The sequence below is a fragment of the Schistocerca gregaria genome, chromosome 5, assembly GCF_023897955.1.
Source record: "Schistocerca gregaria isolate iqSchGreg1 chromosome 5, iqSchGreg1.2, whole genome shotgun sequence".
Taxonomy (NCBI): domain Eukaryota; kingdom Metazoa; phylum Arthropoda; class Insecta; order Orthoptera; family Acrididae; genus Schistocerca; species Schistocerca gregaria.
This window is the reverse complement of record NC_064924.1, coordinates 671,294,136-671,314,692: the sequence shown is the minus strand read 5'-3', so window position 1 is coordinate 671,314,692 and position 20,557 is coordinate 671,294,136. Positions and strand designations below refer to the sequence as shown.

Here is a 20,557-nt window from a genome sequence, read left to right as displayed (position 1 = left end):
AGAATAAACATTATTGAGCATAGGGAGTGATACCTATTAAACATTTATTTCCTGTCATATGGATGTATTGCTGGGAGATATTTTTTCCCTTAACAGAAATCATTAACTTGGCTGCACAAACTACATTATGGGTCTAAAAGGCGAGTCATTTGTGGCAGAGATAGTCTCCCAAATCAGTAAGTTTTCCATACAACATTATAATAAGAATAAGAATAGGGTGAATTCTTAGGCACAACCAGGCTATGAAGATTGTAAAAATTACACTAACTACGAAAAGAAAAATATCTACCACTGTGAAGTAGGTGGGAACATTTATGCTGGAAGTTGTCTCTGTTTGATGATGTACGAGACACCGCATGATGGTTATCAAAAAAATTATATTAGACTTAATTCTCTGCTGTTGAAAAGTAACTTATGACTTTGTAATGCTGTGGTACTTACCGGGAGGTGTGGTTACGTTGTGGTCAGAAGTGGAAGGCACTGCCCCAGGAGACAACTGCTGCGCTTGCGCCTGCTGGGGATTCTGTTGACCAGGAACCTGATTCTGGCTCTGCCTGGGTAAACCGACAGGCACTACTGGTGGCTGCTGTGATGGCGGTGGAATAGCTGGCGGGTGTGTTGCTCGCCAGTAAGCCTGTAGCACATGTAAGGTAAGCTTTTCTGTTATTCAAGACCAGTGCTTGGTTGATGGTTTTTGATCTTACAAAAACAGGTGCAAAGAAACAATCGTAACAGGAAATTTACCACTATTCAGTCAAATAAAAGTTTAAAAGTGTTTGAAATGAGTCTATTATTAGTACCTGTATTGATATATTGATGTGAGTGACAATGAATTTACAGGGAGGTTAGAAATAACACTGCATACAATTTATATCAAGGGTAATTTTAATGTCTACAAGCATACACTACTGTTTAATTTCCATAAATTAATAAGCTCTTTACCATATACATAAATTTAATGTCTGATATTTTAGATATCATCTTGTTATACCTTGTTGCCACCTTGTGTATGAAGGAATTCTAGTCACTGAGGAATTGGACAACAGAGGAGCTCTTCTCTTACTATTAGTTTCTTTTAGTTACAGTTTTATTACGCGGTAACCAGAATAACACAATAAAACCTTTTATATGTTTGTTGTGAGTACATACCTAAATACAATGTAATCTTACTATCTTAAAATTCTTGTTTCACTTTTACCTATTTGTTACCAAACAGTATGTGATATGTAATACTTTTTTCAAATAACTTTCGAACTGGGCTATACTCACAAAAGTGATGAATGCCATGGCAAAGACTAAACAATCACAGGAAAAATACCATAGTTTCTAGAACTTCTAGCCATTTTCCACATACAATTTTCCTTATAGTGGGGTCTATGGGACATTATAACAAATGAATTCCAATCCTATTCCTTGCAATGTTACTGAATTCAGTGATTTTGTAGTTACTATGCAGAATCCTGTTATTTAAAATTTAACAGCTTCCTGCTGGCATTCTCAGCAGTCATCTGTTAGGCAGACAAAATATTTCAGTGGTGGAAATGAATCGCAAACAAGCATTTTAAGACTAAATTTTAAGAGATTTAATACCAGAAAATTAGTTGCTCATCTAAAAATATTGACAACCTACATGAAAGTTAAAAACTTTTAATAATAAACCAAAGCATTACTGATGGCTTAACGGAATATGGTGGAGCACCATTCTGTTTAACATGCTTTTTATAGGTAGATTATTTTGTAAACTCGCCAACCAAACTTACAGCAACATCATTTAGTTTCAGATCACAAACTACCAGTATATAACAATGTAAAGAAGACTCTTGTAGAATCAAAACATGTAGAAAATAAGATAATAACCCAAACAGACAAAGTAAAATAGGTTGAATACTCAAAAACCCGTTTTGTGTTTTACAGAACTGAACTAAAGAACCCTCTTACGATGGCACAAAGGTGCTGAATCACTTTTGAGTATTTACAAACAACAGTTGTTTCCAAATGTAATATAGAAAGGATATACTCACCAAATAGGGAAAGTGTTGAGTCACATATATGCACAATGAAAAAGACTGCTGAAATATTAAAGCTTTCATACAAAGTCCGTGTGTGTGTGTGTGTGTGTGTTTTCTACTGCAGAAGGACTTTGTCTGAAAGCTTTAATATTCTAGCAGTCTTTTTCATTGTGCCTTTCTACGAATCAATGCCTCCTCTATACAGGACAGACAGAAACAGCCTTAATATCTTCTAAAGGTGTTTCAGGGGAGGCTGTGGTGGGAAATAATAGTCAAGAAAATAAATTTGATACATTGCACTGTTTCTGAGTTATTTCTCCATGAAGTTAGCCTTTCAGATTACCACAAGTATACATTCAAATAGCCTTCTACAGGCGGTATTGTCAAACATGTTCTTCATTTGGTTAGACACAAGGGAAGGAAAGGAGAGAGAGAGAGAGAGAGAGAGAGAGAGAGAGAGAGAGAGAGAGAGAGAGAGAGAGAGAGAGAGAGAGAGAGAGGGGGGGGGGGGGGCAGAGGCAGAAACAGGAGAACCATGGGAAATCACTAGACATAAGCGAGGATTGAATTCACAGCATGGGCCCTCGTCTACGGGGGGCAAAAAAAGTTCTAGAATTCTGCATGATACTCTAGCACCTTAAAAATAATAGTTCTGCCTAGAGTAATGGTATATCAGAGTGGTTAAAAAACATTTGTAACATGCAGAAAGTTGTTAGGTTCAAGTCTAATCAGGTGATTTGAAATTTTTATTTGTAATTCATTATCGAAATGACTTGAATCATTGGAGCAGAAGAAATCCTAATAACTGGTACAATGGGACATCCCCTCTGTCATGCCCTTTGCAGTTGTTTGCACAGTGTAGATGTAGGTGTAGTTATTTGAATGCTATTAAGTGCTTTAAAGGTAATGTTTCATATTTCTTCTTCTTTGAAACATCATTATTAATCACCTTAGTAACATTGCATTTGTCTTGATTTGTTTTTCCTATCATTGTTTTCCCTACTGGAATCTTCATGCAAGTAATTTGGATTATTTTTATTTGTCCACCATAATATCACAACATTTGAAATTGGAAATCTATCAGTTACAAAAATATCTATATTTTTATACTGACTGTGTAGTTGTGTCAAAACACTTTTTTTTCATAACAAGATGTGGATGTCAGGTTACAACACATCCACATTTTAGCAGACATGACCCCATTTTTTATGTTTAATGTAGCATCCACATACAACTTTACGATACCTGCTTATGTCCCAAATTTTTTTTATTTTTGGGAATCAAGATCTTTTGACTTTTGTTTTCAGCTTGTATTGTGAACAATTTATAAATCTTGTACTTCAGTTACTGAATTCATTATTTGTTATTTGTTTACATATCAATTTGTTATGCTAGTAGAACCAAAAATATTAATTCATATAGCTTACAAGTGACGTTTCTATCTTTACAGCTTTGATATGGCTTGATGTGTACATTCCTTGCCCATCATGATGAAAACTGTTTTAATCAATTTTCAAGTTTATAATAATTCATAGCCATATGTTATGGAAAATCTGGACCAACCCATAAGAAAAGATGCAACACATTGAATCATTCAGTAGTGAGGAACAATTTAGGGAATTAATTAAAGCTGCACAGTTCTTTGCAGTGGCAACCCATAACATTTGTGTCGAGGGGTTGTACTTAATGCAGGCACAATGGGCAAAGCAGGAAACAGAGTGATACTAAATCTGTAATGTGGATTTCAAAGTTGAAATTTAATTTTAGACATTTGAATTGCAAAGCATTCTTTAAATATTTGTGTCAAGAAAACAAACTTTAAAAAAGATTTACTCCAATGAAAACTGCATAAAGAAGATGTTTCTATTCAGCCAGTTGTATCATTATCTACTGCTCCATCTTACAAACTAGCTAGTAAACGGGATGCTTTCAGTAAGAGCAAGAGTAAATTCAAACCAGAGCATGGTATTTCAAACTCTGTAGACCTTAGAAATTAGATAAAAGGTATATCTGTCTCACACAGTGATAAATTAGTATCCTTCGATGTCTGCTGTTTGTTTTCCAACATTCCAGTAGTGGAATGCATTGATATTCCGACAGAGCTGATATACAAGTCTAATGATAATGCTGTGGAATTGAATGATTTGAAACTGGCCACTCAGACATGCCTGGCACAGAACTATTTCCAGTTTCAAGGGACTCTTTATAAACAATTAGATGGTTTAGCTATGGGTTCCCCTCTTAGTCTGCTGTTGGCTGAAATATTTATGTACCATTTTGAACAACATTTTCTGGAAAAAAAAAACAACCTTTGAGTGCAAATATCAAATACTGGTTTAGATATGTAGAGGATGTCCACTATATGTGGACTGGCACTACAAGACAACTTAACACATTTTTGAAAAGCCTGAATGGTCAACATAAAATTATTCAGTTCACAATGAAGATTGGCAACAAATACATAAACTTCTTAGAGCTCATGATTGATACTAGTACACAGACACACTATTTCAAAATTTATAGAAAAATACTGTTATACCTTCTTGCTCACAACACCCCATAGCTCACAAACAAGCAGCTTTTCACTCAGTGGTACACCGTCTCATATCCATCCCCATGTCCAGAGATGATTTTAAAGCAGAGTTAGATACAATAAAATTTATTGCCACAGCAAATGGCTACAGAGCAGTCCTTATTGACCACATCTTGCATAGGAAACAAAAATGGAAAATTATACCCCACCTCTGTGCCCCATCTGCTTCCCCATCCACTGTCTGCAACAAATGGTGTACATTACCATATCTAGGAGAGGTATCGCAAATTGTAGCCAAAGAATTAGAAGCATGCAAGTATAGGCTTTCCTACTATTTTAAGAACATGACAGCCCAGTGTATTTTCAATAGCAAAGGTAAGATTCATTATAAGCCAACAGTGGGGTATACAAAATTACCTGTTCTGATTGTGACAAGTTTTACATTGGTCAGTCAGGCAGAGGTATATCAACTAGGCTGGCTGAACATGAACACAGCTGGAGATTGCAGAATTCTGACTCCACATTTGCTGAGCATGTACTGAGTGAGGGTCACAAATAAAGACCAAACACTCAACCTGGTGGAAGCCCTGGAAATTAACAAACATCTAGCTCACAGTCCTGATCTAATCCTAAATGATCAGACACAGCTCAACACTTACCATCTTATAAACTTCACATAATCCTCTGTTTTTCATTACTTCCCACATTGTCTGCTCCTTCATATTCTCATTTTCCTGTGTTCATTATCATTGACTGAAATTGTCTATATCATCCATATAAACTGTAGTTTCAATTGTTAAGGCTTTCTTCTAACCGATACTTGTATTACTTTCCATGTTTGGTACCTCTTGTAGTTATCTCATCAAATATTGTTTTTATTTTACTTGGTTCATTTATTTAATGCAAAATCTTACAACATCACAATTTTCAGTAAAATTGTAATGTTTTTCCTGTTTGCTCCCTTTGTATTTGTGTATTGTTCAGCCTCTTTTACGTTTTAAAATGCAGTACCACCACACTCTCAAAGATTGCAACTACAGTATGTTCCCTCACACTCCTCCATTTTCCTGCATTTATGCATTTCTGTTTATCTTACTGATATTGCTCAAGTTCCTTATATATTCTGCAGTTACACTGATAATTCTTTCTTCTTTTAACTGTATCACTCTCCATGTTTTATGCCTCCAGAAGTAGGCTTGTCCAGTACTAATTTTATTTCATTTTCTTAGTTTTGTTTGTTAACAGAAACTGTTATGTAGACATGCTGTTCTACTTTGTGTTAAAGTTTTTTCCTGTCTACTCCATTTTTATTTTTATTTATTTACTGCTCATTTTTTTTTTTTTTTTTACTTTTTACACTGCATTACCACCACACTGTCAAAGATGTTTCTTACTGTATGTTTCTGCTTCAGTGTAGATGTGCAACCTCTCTTCCAACATTTTTACAAACATTGTAATTTCTTTTGTGACAATACTCAGTAAATGTTTGAAGATGGCCTTGTAAGCCGAAAACCAGTAAACACAATAAAAGCAATACTGCAGAACAAAAGCAAACTAGTGCTTTCCGTTTATTAAAAATACACACACCTACAAGATGGGCTCTAAAGTTATGCAGGGTGTGTGTAATGTATGTACCTGTAATTATTTGTATTTTTTGTTTCTTATGTAATAAATTTAAAATAAGTGAGGTGTCCTCTTTTACCGCCATAAAAAATAGAAAATGTCACTTTATTCATTCCAACATATGGCAACCCTATGTAGATGGTAATCAACATACAAACATTCAAAACATAAATTCTTGTTGCACTATGGAAAGAAATAACACAAGTTAAGATGTGAATGAAGGAAGGGATTGTGTATAAAACCAAAATTTAAGCAAAATGCGGAATAAAAATACAGCAAATGAAAAAAAGAATGATAGGAAGTAACAATGAAAGCAAATGAGAAAGTTCATACAACAATTAAAAATGGTGTGACAATGGCACAGAAATAAAAAAATACATTTAAGACATGTAAATAAATAAACATGATTATCAAAGTAATTAAAATAAGAACTTCAAAATATTAAATGTATAAGTATCTGATGAGATTTGAACTTACAACCTTCTGCATGTTATCAAGATCCTTTTACAACTAAACTACACCACCAGTTTATGCAGTACTGTGTTTAAGGCACTAGAGTATCATGTGAAAATTCCAGTGGTTTCAAACCAGGAATCCCACCGCTGGGAACCTCTCCTTGTTAGTCACAAGCCGTAAGTGCAAGCAACAAATACAACGATTACTCAAGTCACTCATTTAACAACAAAATAATCAAGAATGGAAAATAATAGTAATAATTATTCACAGCAGCTGCTCAAAGTGACCTCCTCCAGCATGAACACACATGTTGCAAAGCTATGTCATGGAGTCTGCAAGTTTTCTGAAGTCAAAGGTTTCCCTGTTTTCATCAAAGACTAAAATTATCCTCCCAAGAAGCTTGTTGATGGTGTCTATTGGAGTAGCATTGAAAATGTTCTTCACATGCCCCCACAGATAACAATCTAAAGGACTAACAGCTGGCAAATGAGCTGGCCAGGGAACTAGATCACTTTGGCGAATCTAACTGTGTGGATATGAACCATCTAAATATTCCCACAAGAGCAAACTGCGGTGATGTGCCATCATTTTGGTGTGACATTACCCGATGGATTGGTTGGGTTGTGTGGGGGAAGAGACCAAACAGCGAGGTCATCACTCTCATCGGATTAGGGAAGGATGGGGAAGGAAGTCGACCGTGCCTTTTCAAAGGAACCATCCCGGAATTTGCCTGGAGTGATTTACAGAAATCATGGTAAAGCTAAATCAGGATGGCCGGATGCGGGATTGATCCATCATCCTCCCAAATGTGAGTCCAGTGTGTTAACCATTTTGCCACCTCATTTGGTTTACTCGATGGACTACCAGAAGGACATCATCTAAATACAACAGAAAGTCATTTACATGGAATGCTAAATATGTCCATTCATTTACATGGGGTGGTAGTAGAATAGGCCCCAACAAATTGTTGTCTACAATACCTGCCCAAATGTTCAAGCCAGCTTATGGTGATATGACTCAAGCCAGCTTATGGTGATATGACTTTGCATACATGCTATGTGTAATTTCAATGTTCCATATGTGGCTGTATTGAGAACTGAATGGCCCTTATCTTGTGAAACATGCTTCATCTGTCCACAACACCCTCATTTTGAAATTTGGAATTCTGATGCACTGATTTAAGTATCACATCTTGTTCTTTCTGTTGGCGGTACAAAAATAGGTTTTAGTCATATAGGATGCCCAGTACTACAGTGTGTGAAATTTATAGTGACAGCTGGTATCAGGAACTCTGTTCACAACAAAACTTCTGGTCTCCCTTAATTAAACTACTATAAACTTATTCACACATGTAATAATGTGGTTCGGAAATCTGTCACTGTAAACTTTGTGGGCCTCCAGTGCATTTTGACATGCAGCACCGTGTGCCACGTGCACATTGGCATATTCATTGAAGTGCTAGTTCCCATGGTCATCTCATCTGTGTACATTCGCAGCTGAACAAACACTTCCAACAACCACTGATTCTGAAGATGATCGAATGACTAACAGATAGAAGCCTGCCACACAAGCTGTTCCAGTTGTTATCATAGTACAGATAGTAGTGCACAAGATTCCTGAGCCACTGACCTGGTTTCACTCCTACAGTCAGTTGTTTAATGTTTATATTGCTCTCTTGTTTGGTTTGAGGAAACTGAATGAAGAACGTGTCTGACATCGTCATCTCTAGTAGGCTTCTAGAATTTGTGTGAGCGATGACCTCACTGGCTAACGTCAATGTAACAATTATTGCTCATCACAACCCCACCCCTGCAACACATTTACAAGATTTTTCTTTATCCTTCCCATATTATTGTTTTTCCATAACGGACTGCTCATAGTTTGCATAATACACAGACTAATTTTCCCACTGACCTGCTAGAGCTTCAAAAACTAAATGATCATATAATACTTTGGTCTGAAAAATATAATTTTATAACCTACACAATCACAAGGTTTGGCAAGGTCACAAAATATACCAAAATGAAAATTTATCTTCTTTAGATCTACTAGATTTGTATTTGTGAGAACTTGTATTGTTTCTCCTTGGAGATTGCTTTATGAAAACCAAACTGAAGGGCAGTTTGAGTTATGGAAGTAATATGCTACATCACTATGCTCACTTATTACAGATTTATTACATTTTGCAATCACAATAGGTGACTAAGATAAGAAAGAAGGATGGAATGTGACAATGTACATTTGTGGGCTTTCAACGAGAATGAGACTGATTGGTGCAAACTGCATTGTGATCTGACCTATGGACCATGAGATATTTCGATTTTGATTAAGCACTGGAATCAGAATTTACTGCAATTTCCAATGGGCGAAGGCACAACCACTGCCATGCAGTAGGCTGCTGAGTGCCTCAGAACTTGCAGGTCATCGGAGCAGGAGTTAGCATGGCATCGGAAAATTTTTGGAGGGTGGCCATAAGATTTCGATGGGGAAAAATTACAAGTTAGGTGCAGTTTTTGGGGACAGACACCCTTTGGCAACAAGTACGTGAACTCATCCATAGCCCTGAGCCCCGGAAAAAGAAAAATAGTCCATTAGAAAATAACATTTTTTAAGAATTAGCAAGAGGGTAAAATTATTTCAAGTTGTTCTGAAAGAGTCTCCACTGGTGGAACCAATGCAGGACCCTACATTACTCAAAGCAAAAATATTAGTAAAGTGGCTTGCCTGATATCCAAGAAGTTATAAACATGGCTGACAGATCATTGTTAGGGGAGAATGCATTAGGTATTAGCTGAGGCAGGAGCTGTGTCAAATGCAGTCCCACTTCAGTTGCATAATAATCTTTATATTCATTCATTTTATATTGCCGAAGTCTAAATACATACCGTCATATAAGAAGTGCTTTTAATTGGTGTTTTGAAGTTATTTTTGATGATGACAATGTATTCAGTCTTTGATGGAGGTAGTTTAAACGAACAGAGCTGATGTTACACCATATTTTGTGTCTTAGGAGAATATCACATGACCTATCGCCCAGCAGATCCAGAACTATCCTGGCGTTTCATTTCTAAGTCTCACTTGACAGCAGCAGTGTTATTGTAATTTTATATGAGAGTAGCTATTTAGGTAAAGGTGGAAGTGTCTTGTCAATCGGATGTAGGTTCTATCCTGTAGGCTCTGTGAATTCTGCACTTGCATCTTTGCATAATGGTTGTCACTGAAGTACACAATCCAAACTGGAAGATGTAGGGTCTTTACAATATATTGTGGTTGTACTAAATTAGCTTCTTATGTATTTGATGTAGTACCAGGCTCTCCCAAGGTTCATTGCAAAGCTTCATCAGGTTCCACAAATGTGAGTGCAGCATTTAAATGATTGCATACTAGGTAAGGGTAAGTAAGATTAAGAGGTCACTTAAGTGCTGCTGGATTTGCATGCACAGAAAATGAAGACAGGTCTGTGCTGTCATTCAGTCACACACCACTGATAGTCCTCCACTTACTTTTTCAGGCAGTTTGTTTTATTCTACACTGCAGGACTGAGCTTTGGGCTTTTTACTTTCTTTCCACATAAACTGATGTAATTAATGATACTGAATTCATGGGTAGGACTTTAAAATGTTGTAGTAAACAACCTCTACTCAGTTAAATGAATTTGTAGTAACACCATACACCACTTTATCAAACACTATTGGAAAGACTAGGAGGACTGAAATAGGTCACTAATTTGAGGTGATTTGCTTGCTTCTTATTTTATTTAAATCTGTCATGAAATATGCCCCAAGTCATTTACTGATTACAAAGTTAACGGAAGGGCAGGTCTATCAAGTCAGTACAAGATTTTAACATCTTGCTAGGAACACCGTACTAGCCATCAGACTTACTATTTTTAGTGACATTATGAATTTTCCAATCTCTTTAGGAGTTGTATTTTTGAAATTGATGTCTGGAGTGGATGCAGTGCCTGTACAAACAAGTCTATGAGTAAAGCTTGTCCTCTTCTAAGCACAGGATGCTTTAATCCCAAAACCTATCCCTCCCTCTTCCTTGCTTCTGTTGGATTCTACCTTTACTTTTTTTGGCCAAAAACAAAGAGTCGAAGTGTTATAGGAATATGTTTAACACATAGTTAAATTTTCCATCTTCGCTGTTTGCTTTATATACCCCCATCCATTTTCCTTCCCATACAGTAATTTATCTCTAAACACTATGATAAGCTACAGTTTAGAATCTGCACTACACTACTGTTCTTCTATGTTATGTATCTGTCTAGTCAGTATATTTTTTCTACAAATTGCCTGAATATATAGATGAGAGGACTAAAAACTTTTGTAAGTTACTTGGGAAGTAGCAATGTTTATTGCAAAGCTGCATGACAACTAGTAACAAACCGTAAATAGGACTCGGTGTTTACATTTAGTAAACTATCTTCTTTGAAAAATATGGCCGTAATCAATAAAATATTAAGGGATCTACAGCAGAAAGACAGCATGTATCTAGCATAAATGAGGCAGCAACTTTTTTCAAAGCAGTGGCCTCCTTTCTAATTAACTGTTATGAATTATGATAGCACAAGTGTGCACAGCAGTGATCAGTACTGAGATAGTATACAGGTTATGATTTTATAATTCATTGTCTTTTGTTAATGTACCCTTTTACCCGTTCCACATCGCTGAATGAAATTTTTCTTTATGGGACATATGGAATTCAGAGAATGAATAAATGGATGAATGAACAATTGATTGGTTCAGCTTTTCATCTCAGATGTACAGCTTAGTACCAAATGTTTTAATTATGGAGAAAAAACTTAAATACTTCATCTAAGTGATCTTACCATTAACTCCAGTGAAATGATATATTTACTTACTTTCGGCATGCTGAATGGCCTAGACAATAGCTTACTATGTCTAAATAAAATTATGAAACCATTGATGTTGCACAGAAGTTTGTTTTTATTTAAATGGTGACCAGTTTTGGGCCTGTTTAGTCCATTATCAAGCCATCCACTTAATTCCCACATAACACCATAATGTGTGTACACTGACAACATTGCTTGCATAGGTGGCTGAGTGCCAGGCAGTCATAGACAAATGGTATCTCGCACTCATCCACTCACACAAGCAATGTGACCAATGTACACACGTTATGGTGTTGTGTAAGACTTACATGAATGGCTTCATAATGGACTGTGATGGTCTGAAACTTCTGTGCAACGTTGACAATTTTGTAATTTTATTGAAACAGTCATATTGTGAATGGATGTACATGGGAATTTGTAGCACAGATAGCTAATTTCTTATATCATACCCCAGCTTAGTGAGGATAGCATAAGTAAATGTGAAGACTGCGTAAAACCTACACCTATACAGTACATTGCCTGTGCGCTGTCTTTCAACTTATTTTCACTCTGCTTCCAACTAAAACACAAAGTACACATAAGTAATGTAAAAATACAGGGTGTTCAACATAAAAGACACACTGTAATTTAATTTATACTGTGGGTATGATTTTATTAGCAAACTTACAACGTAAGTTGCTATAAATTACAGTAGGCGTTGGAAATGTTCTCCATCCAATTCTACGCCCTTGACACGTCTGACCTTGTTCCTGCTACTCTTGTTAGCTTTACACTATCTATTTCATTGATGAATTTTGTAATCTTTGTCTTCAATTCCTGCATGGTAAGTGGATCGCCTCTGTAAACAATATATTTTAAGTAGTCCCACAGAAAAAAGTCTGGACAATTAATATCAGGGGGTTGTGGTGCCCACAATCCTGTCAAAACGATTCTTTCTCAAAGAAAAGTAGAGTTAGATGTATGGCTGTTCTGTGGAAACGTCAGCTACACTCATCCTCTTGCAGTAAGGCTATGAACTGTTGGATAATGTCTTGGTAGATGTGTTGTCTTTCACTGAAACAAACTGAGCCAGTGGGATTCAATTCCCCAGTTTTGGGGAACATGTTTTATTTGGTGTCAAGAGGAGGCAAACACAAAATGATAGGCGTCTATCAGTCATTGCCAGTTCAAACGCATGGTGAATGATGATACTCCTTAGGGAAGTGGCAGCCACGGACAGGAAAGGACACCAGCTACACTCAGTGTGTATGCCTGAGGGCCTCACTCAACATGTTGAAGAAGCTATTCCAGCAGCCACTGGGGGAAGAGGGTGCAATCAACAGCAGATTGTGGTGCACATTGGAAAAAATGATGCCTGTCACCTGGTCTCCAAGGTCATTCTTGGGTCATTCCGGCAACTGGCAGAGAGGGTTGAGAAGGCCAGCCTTACAGATGGAGTTTCAATGAATCTCACAATTCGCAGCATTGGCCCTTTGGTTCTGAGTCAAGTGGAGGGACTGAACCAGAGACTTGGAAGGTTCTTTGACAAGCTAGGCTGTGAATTCCTGAACTTGCACCACAGGGTTCAGAGCTATAGGGTACCTCTAATGGGTCAGGTGAGCACTACACATTAGAGGCTGCTACTCAGGTAGCTGACTGTGCATGGGGTGCACACAAGGGTTTTTTAGATTAGGTAATTCTCCATCCAATCCAGATAATGATAGTTGTAGGAAACCCAAAAGCATGAGTGCAAGATCAAAAACAAGGCCTCCCACAGATGAAAGTATTAAAATCCTAATGGTAACCTGCTGAAGCATTTGCAACAAAGTGTCACAGTTTGAAGTGTTCATGAAAAGCAGTGAAGCTCACACAATATTACATTCAGAAAGTTGGTTAAAACCTGAAATTGATAGCAGTGAAATTTTGGGGGAAAATTTAAGTGTATATTGAGAGGGTAGGCAAAGGGGAAATAGAAGTAGTGTATTTGTTGCAGCAGACGAGAAACTCAAACCCTACAATATAGAAATTCAGGCTGGATGTGATACTGTTTTGGCAAGACTCAGTATCAGGGATGGACATAAAATTATAATTCAATCTGTCTATCACTCTACCAGAGTCAACTCCTGATGTATCCAAAAAACCTCAGTTCATTTGTAGGTAAGTTCCCAAATCATACTGTAATTATCCGTACAGACTTTAATCATCAAACAGTTAACTGGGAAAATTACAGTTTTGTTAGTGGTAAGACATCCTGTGAAACATTACTAAATGCCTTCTCTGACAACTAGCTAGAACAGATAGCGAGGAGCTGCACTCATGATGGAAATATATTGGATCTAATGGCAACAAGTACACCTGCCACATTTGAGGATGTCCACATCAAAACTGGTATCAGTGACCATGATGTGCTTACAACAACAATGATTATCAACATGCAAAGGACAACTAAAGTAAGCAGGATGATATACATGTTCAGTACACTAGATAAAAAAAATTGGTAATGTCATACCTCAATGAGGAACGTGAAACTTCCAGCACAAGACAGGAGCATGTAGAGGAACTACGGCTCCAGTTTAAATGAATAAGTGAGCATGCACTGGACTGGAATGTACCCAGTAGAACAATTCATAATGGGAGAGATCCTCCATTGTGAACATTCACTGTAAACTTCTAAGGAAACAGAGATTACAGCATAACAGGTGTAAAACTAACGATAGACAGAGCGATGCTCAATGAAATGTATTTGGCTGTCAAGAGAGCAATGCGTGATGCCTCCTGTGATTACTGTAGTAGAATACTGTCAAATGATATTTCACAAAATCCAAAGAAATTCTGGTTGTGTGTAAAGACTATTCATGGCACCACAGTTAGTATGCAGTTACTAGTGAATGAGACATAAACTCAAACTGAGGGCAGCAAAACAAAAGCTAAAATGCTTAGCTCTGTTTTTACCACTGAAAAGATGAACGAAATAAGAATTAATGTCAGTGGCGTTGAGAAATTTCTGAAACTAAACAAAGCTCCAGGGCCCAGTGGAATCCCTGTCAGATTCTATACTGAACTTCCAGCTGAGTTTGCCCCTCTTCTGACAGCAATCTACCATAGAGCCCTCAAACAAAAAATCATGCAAAGTTCTTGGAAAGAAGCACAGGTCACATCCATCTAGAAGAAAGGTAAAAACTTAACATAATGAAAAAATTTAGTATCCTCTGATAATAATATCAATGAGTCACTGTAGGAATCTATCAATTCATACAAATACCTGGGTGTAATATTTTGTCGGAATATGAAATGGAAGGCTCAGTCAGGGGTGAAGCAGGTGGTATACCTCAGATTATTGGTAGAATACCGGGAAACTGCAGTCTGCAAAGGAGACTGCTTATAAATCACTTGTGATCCACGAAACTACCATCCAATATCCTTGACACAGATTTGTTGTAGATTCTTAGAACATATTCTGAGCTCAAACATAATGAGATATCTTGAAGAGAATGACCTCCTCAACGCCAACCAGCATGGATTACAAAAACACTGATCATGTGAAACCCAACTTGCACTATTCTCACATGACACTGAAAACTTAGGATCATGACAGTCACATAGACACAGTATTTCTTGATTTCTGGAAAGCATTTGAATCTGTACCACACCAACACTTTTTGTCAAATGTACGAACGTACATGGTATCAAGTGAAATTTGTGACTGGACTGAGAACTTTGTAATAGGGAAGATGCAGCATGTTATCTCGGGTGGAGAGTCATTGTCAGATGTAGAAGTAACTTCAGATGTGCCCCGGGACATCTGTTGGGACCCTTGCTGTTCATGTTGCTTATTAATGACCTTGCAGACAATAGTATAATGGTAACTTCAGTCTTTTTGCACATGATTCAGTTATCTTTAATGAAGTACTATCTGAAAGAAGCTGCATACATATTCAGTCAGATCTTGAAAAAGATTTCAAAGTGATTCAAAGACTGACAACTTGCTTTACATGTTCAAAAATGCAAAATTGTGCACTTCACAAAATGAAAAAATGTAGTATCCTATGATAATAATATAAGTCTGAATCAGCCAACTCATACAAATACTTGGGTGTAACACTTGGTAGGAATATGAAATGGAATGCTCAATCATGGGTAAAACAGGTGGTGTACTTCAGCTTATTGGTAGAATACTGGAGAAATGCGATTAGTCTACAAAGGAGACTGCTTACAAATCACTTGTGTAACCATTTCTAGAATATTGCTCAAGTGCATGGGGCCTGTACCAAATAGCACTAATGGGGGATATTGAATGTATACACAGAAGGGCAGCATGAATCGTCACAGGTTTGTTTGATCTGTGGGAAAGTGTTGCAGAGATGCTGAAGGAATTGAAATGGAAGACTATCCCGAGAAAGTCCATTAGCAAAATTTCAAGAACCAATTTTAAATTATGAATCTAGGAATATACTACAATCCCCTATGTATCACTCACATAGGGACCATGTGGCTAAGATTAGAATAATTACTGCATGCATAGAGGCATTCAAACAATTATTCTTCCCGCACTACCTGTACAAATTGTACAGTGGGACATAGCCCTTGCCATGCACCTCACAGCAGTTTGCAGAGTATAGAGGTAGGTGTAGATTCAGATTGAAGCCATAAACCACTTGCCATTTTTTTGTGTGTGTATGGGAGACAGTGAAAGTGTGTGGGTTGCCAGTACAGCAGGTCCAGTAGTTCTCGCTATTAACACAATTACCAAAATGAAAACAAGCTTCACCTGTGAAAAAACACTTGATCTAAAATACCAATGTTGCCACTAATAGGGTTTTGAACAACTGACATCAGCATTATTGAGCTCATGGAAAACCTGCATGCAGTACAGGTAACATTTCAGTATTCCTCTCACTGCAATGTAGACTGAACCAAGTGAAATGTTCTTTTCCTGGCTTAATCTCTGCAAAGATTTATGGGGAGAAGTTGTCACCACTGCTTTTATATCCTGAATGAACTGCATACTGAGCTCTGTCTGGTACATTTCTTGTCTAACACCGAATCCATTTCCAAAAATTTTTAGCTAACTTCTGAACAACATTTTTCAATTTCTCTGTAAACTTTTGCTGACACACGCCATGAGATTTCATCATGAAATAAGTTTTAGCCATGAATACATGCTCTTCAACAGTTATGCACATTTTAATAGACAGCAAGACATGATGATGCAACCTTGTTCAAAAGCCAATGCTCAACAGTGGCCGGCACAACTTAAGTGTGAAGGCAACAAACAGCCCCCCACTCCAGCTCCAGTCACATCAACAATATAAAAATTATTTCACCCAAGTCACACCAATAGATGCCTTTCAATGACAATATTCATATAGTATAAATTACAGAAAGATGGGCTAGTATAACAATGGAAAACATCTTCCTTCTTCCCTTCTCATCCCATCCGGTAAGTCTTCCCTGACCCGGGGGGTTCTGGGTGGCTTTTCCAAACTCTACCCCTTTCCTCAAACCTCTCCAGTCCTTTTCCTTCATCCCTCTTCCTGTCCACCCTGATAGCCGAGTGGTCAGCATGGCGGATTGCCGTCCTACAGGCCCGGGTTCAATTCCTGGCTGGGTTGGGGATTTTCTTCACTCAGGGACTGGGTGTTGTGTTGTCTTCAACATCATTTCATCCCCATCTGGCGCGCAGGTCACCCAATGAGGCGTCGAATGTAATAAGACCTGCACCGAAGCGGGTGGACCTGCCCTGTAAGGGGCCTCCCGGCCATGACGCCAAACACTCATTTCCATCCCTCTTCTTTCCCCTTCAGTGCTTCCGCCAGAAGAAGGAGCAACTGGCTCTGAAAGCTTGCATACCTAAAACCTTTTCCTACATGTGCGTTCTCCTGCCGCCACTTTGCGATTAGATTTTTTAATTTTTTTTATCTATCCAATTACATTACTGAAAGATGGGGACTCGTAAGATGACTGCACTGTATGACCAACATTTTTCATGTCAGCCAGTAACTATCGTAATTTTGACTGATGGTTACAGCATAGCCACACTTCTGAGTGTTTGCTATTTTTCTAGCTTCATTCAGAACAAAACACTCATTAACTGATTCTGTAACCCCCAACATTCTCCCTCTTTTCCTCTCTAATTTTTATACTTTTTCTCAATGTGCTTAGTGTGTACTGCATGTGAGTCATCCGATACTTGATACGTCTTATTTTAATTGACAAATATAATAATGTTAGCCAAAAGAATCCATAGAAGCTTTTATGGAAATGCATAGCGGGTGTAAATAAAGGGACTGGCACGGAAAAGCAACTCGCTGAAAAACAGCTTGTTATGATGACAACAAACTATGCAAGTATCTTTTGCTCTTTACCTGAATATTCATTCACACATCCATTCTTTATAAACATCATGTTCCACAATTCCCACCATAAAGGAGAGCCTTCAGGAATGTGAACTGAGACAAGTTACACATTAACAGCCAGAGGCAACCACTGTGGCTACTTTCATAAAGCATATTAACAACATATTATAACTAGTGCTAATTTACTCAAACTGATAGATTCAGTAATTACTTCTAGATTACTTTAGAGATGAATGTTAGCAAAAAAGTCACTGCACCTCCTCCAATACAATTCAGCTGACGTTTATCCTGATACTTTAAACAAAGCACTTGTGCAACTTTGTACAGTCCACTAAAATCTGTCTACATACATGCAAAAGTAACAAGCATTATAGTACAAATATTAGTATCATGCAGAATTTATAACATTAAATTCAAGATTTCTGTTAAGTTTTAGGAGTGTCTAATAAGATATTCATTGATTCTTTTTTTCCCATTGGTAATCTGTGGTAAACTTTTGCAGCATAATATAAAACTATATTCTGAGCCTTAGAGTGGGATGCATTGCCTGTATGAAACTTACTTCTACATCTAGTATTATGTTTTGCAAATGACTGTGTTCATTCTAAGTGCACTCTTATTATTAGCTACAAATGCCATCGAGTAATATATTTATTTCCAAGCAAGTGTAAGAGTCTCTATGTTCATGAAGAAGCTTGCAAGATATTTGGGTGTCTACTCTACACACTATTCTTATTGCACACTTACAAAGAATGCATACACTTTTTTTCTTAACTTCAACTCTTCATAAGATTATGCTACAGGACAGAACGGAGAGGATGTATGCTAGCAAACCTGTCTGCTGATCAAAATGTTGCGAGACATTTCAGAGCACAAGGCATGCATAACTGAGCTTTTTGACTAACTTATCCACATAAACATCTTACAAGATGTTCTCATTGTTATGGTCAACACTGTGATGCTCATTCATAGCTTTCACACAAACATATTTCCATCATTGCACTCTCCGTATTTCAACTTTCTATAGCTCACATTCATTAAAAAGAAATATGCACCAGCGGATATTTACCATCTGTCAGTATTTTTCCTGAATTATTGTAGGACATGCAGGCTACTTAGACACCTATTTAATTTCTACATGGAAAGTATAATTCACCTCGAGATATTCGGCGATGTGTTCACATGCATCATCTAGTTGATTTTCATCTAAAATGACATCAAACATCTCTTGTGGACACTGTGCTAGTTTCTCTGCAGCAACCATTTGCACATTGAGATGTCGAGCTTGCGATTTTCCCCTAGACTTTATCAACCGCTGAAGCACCTGCAAATAAATATAAAAAACACACACATAGTGAAGATATCTTGAACAACAACAAAAACATATATAGTCTGATTACACACACAGATACGTAGAAATTTGTCAAACACAAATGATGGAAATGACTAATGCTTTTTAGCTTTTTATTGTTCGTATAAGAAATATAAATTAGTACAGACATGATGCAAAATTATGGAGTAGTTCACTGTATATAGCAGCCACTGATGGGCAGAATAGCAGCAGAGCAGTCTTTCACAATAAAAGTAACATGCATGCAGATCAAAGATCAACTGAAGCATTCAAGGCTGCTTCATAAACTCACAATCAATCTGTCACCTATCAATCTAACCTAAAGCTCCATTTACATTACAGGTAAGTCGTTAACACATCTAAGATTTCGTATTAACATTCATTGACAATGCCAAATCACAACCAACTGCCACATTCCAAGCTAACATAGACCACGTACTATCATACAGATCAGTTTGTCGAAAAACCTAACTTTCAAAAACTCACAGAGCCAGAAAATAAATATGGCATCCTCAGTGTTCCATTCTCTTTCTTTTCGCATATGTATGACATCACGTGCTACATCGTAATTGCACTGAAGGATGAAGCCAGCAATTTAGAGTTGGTAGTTTGTTGACTCCACGTCTACATCATCTCTATTCGATAGCTGACGATGGGTAGGCCTATATCTTCATACAGACTCCATCCTGGATCTCTCTCACTCGATTTATTTTTCCTTCCACCCTGCAGGTAAAAAAAAAAAAAAGACTGGCATCCTGAACAAGGAGCAGTGGCAATCAAAACACGTTTCACTTTCCCATCAAAACATACTACTTGCGCAATCGAAGCCTGTGGAACGACTGTTGAACAATGAAGATACGATTTTTGTCAGTACATGAAATGATAAAATGTAAGGTATTTATGCAATCACGCAAAGTGTAGCAGATCATTTGGAAGTCACCAAAATTGATCAGGTGCGTGGATACAAACCAGCACCCATACACCATTACTGTAGGTGTAATAAGTCCCAGGCCACTGAGTAAGGCAGCCAACCGTCCCGGATTCTGCGAGACCTTCCCGGATTCTCCCGCGCAGTCCCGCATTTGAAATTAAATACGTATAAGTGTATGAAGCTGGTATCTGTACAGATATCATTGATGATTTTGCAGCTCTCGAAGAACTAAGTTATAATGAAATCTAGACCTTCGCTGCTTACGGGCCATATACGCAGGATGTCCCGGGTCCTACAGAAGTACGTATATGCATCAGTACAATGAATTCGAAGTATATGAGTGGACTGAGTTAAAAAATAGACTGAAATGGGCTGATGTGGAGCAGACGTACTATCAATTAATTGTGCAGATGCCAACGACGGCAATTACAATAGCTGAAGATAGATTGTTTGACGAGGTA

General features: G+C 37.5%; 1 protein-coding gene across 14 annotated transcripts in view; it reads right to left on the bottom strand.

The window, feature by feature from the left end:
- Positions 1–20,557, bottom strand: part of LOC126272091 (voltage-dependent L-type calcium channel subunit beta-1) — a 2,208,268-nt gene that overhangs the window by 51,560 nt on the left and 2,136,151 nt on the right. For all 14 annotated transcript variants that reach the window (XM_049974664.1, XM_049974661.1, XM_049974653.1 and 11 more), the window contains 2 exons: positions 18,971–19,138; positions 442–634 (listed from right to left, as the gene is read on the bottom strand). In XM_049974664.1, the coding sequence (XP_049830621.1) occupies positions 442–634; positions 18,971–19,138 (361 nt within the window). The remainder of the gene's footprint in view (positions 1–441; positions 635–18,970; positions 19,139–20,557) is intronic.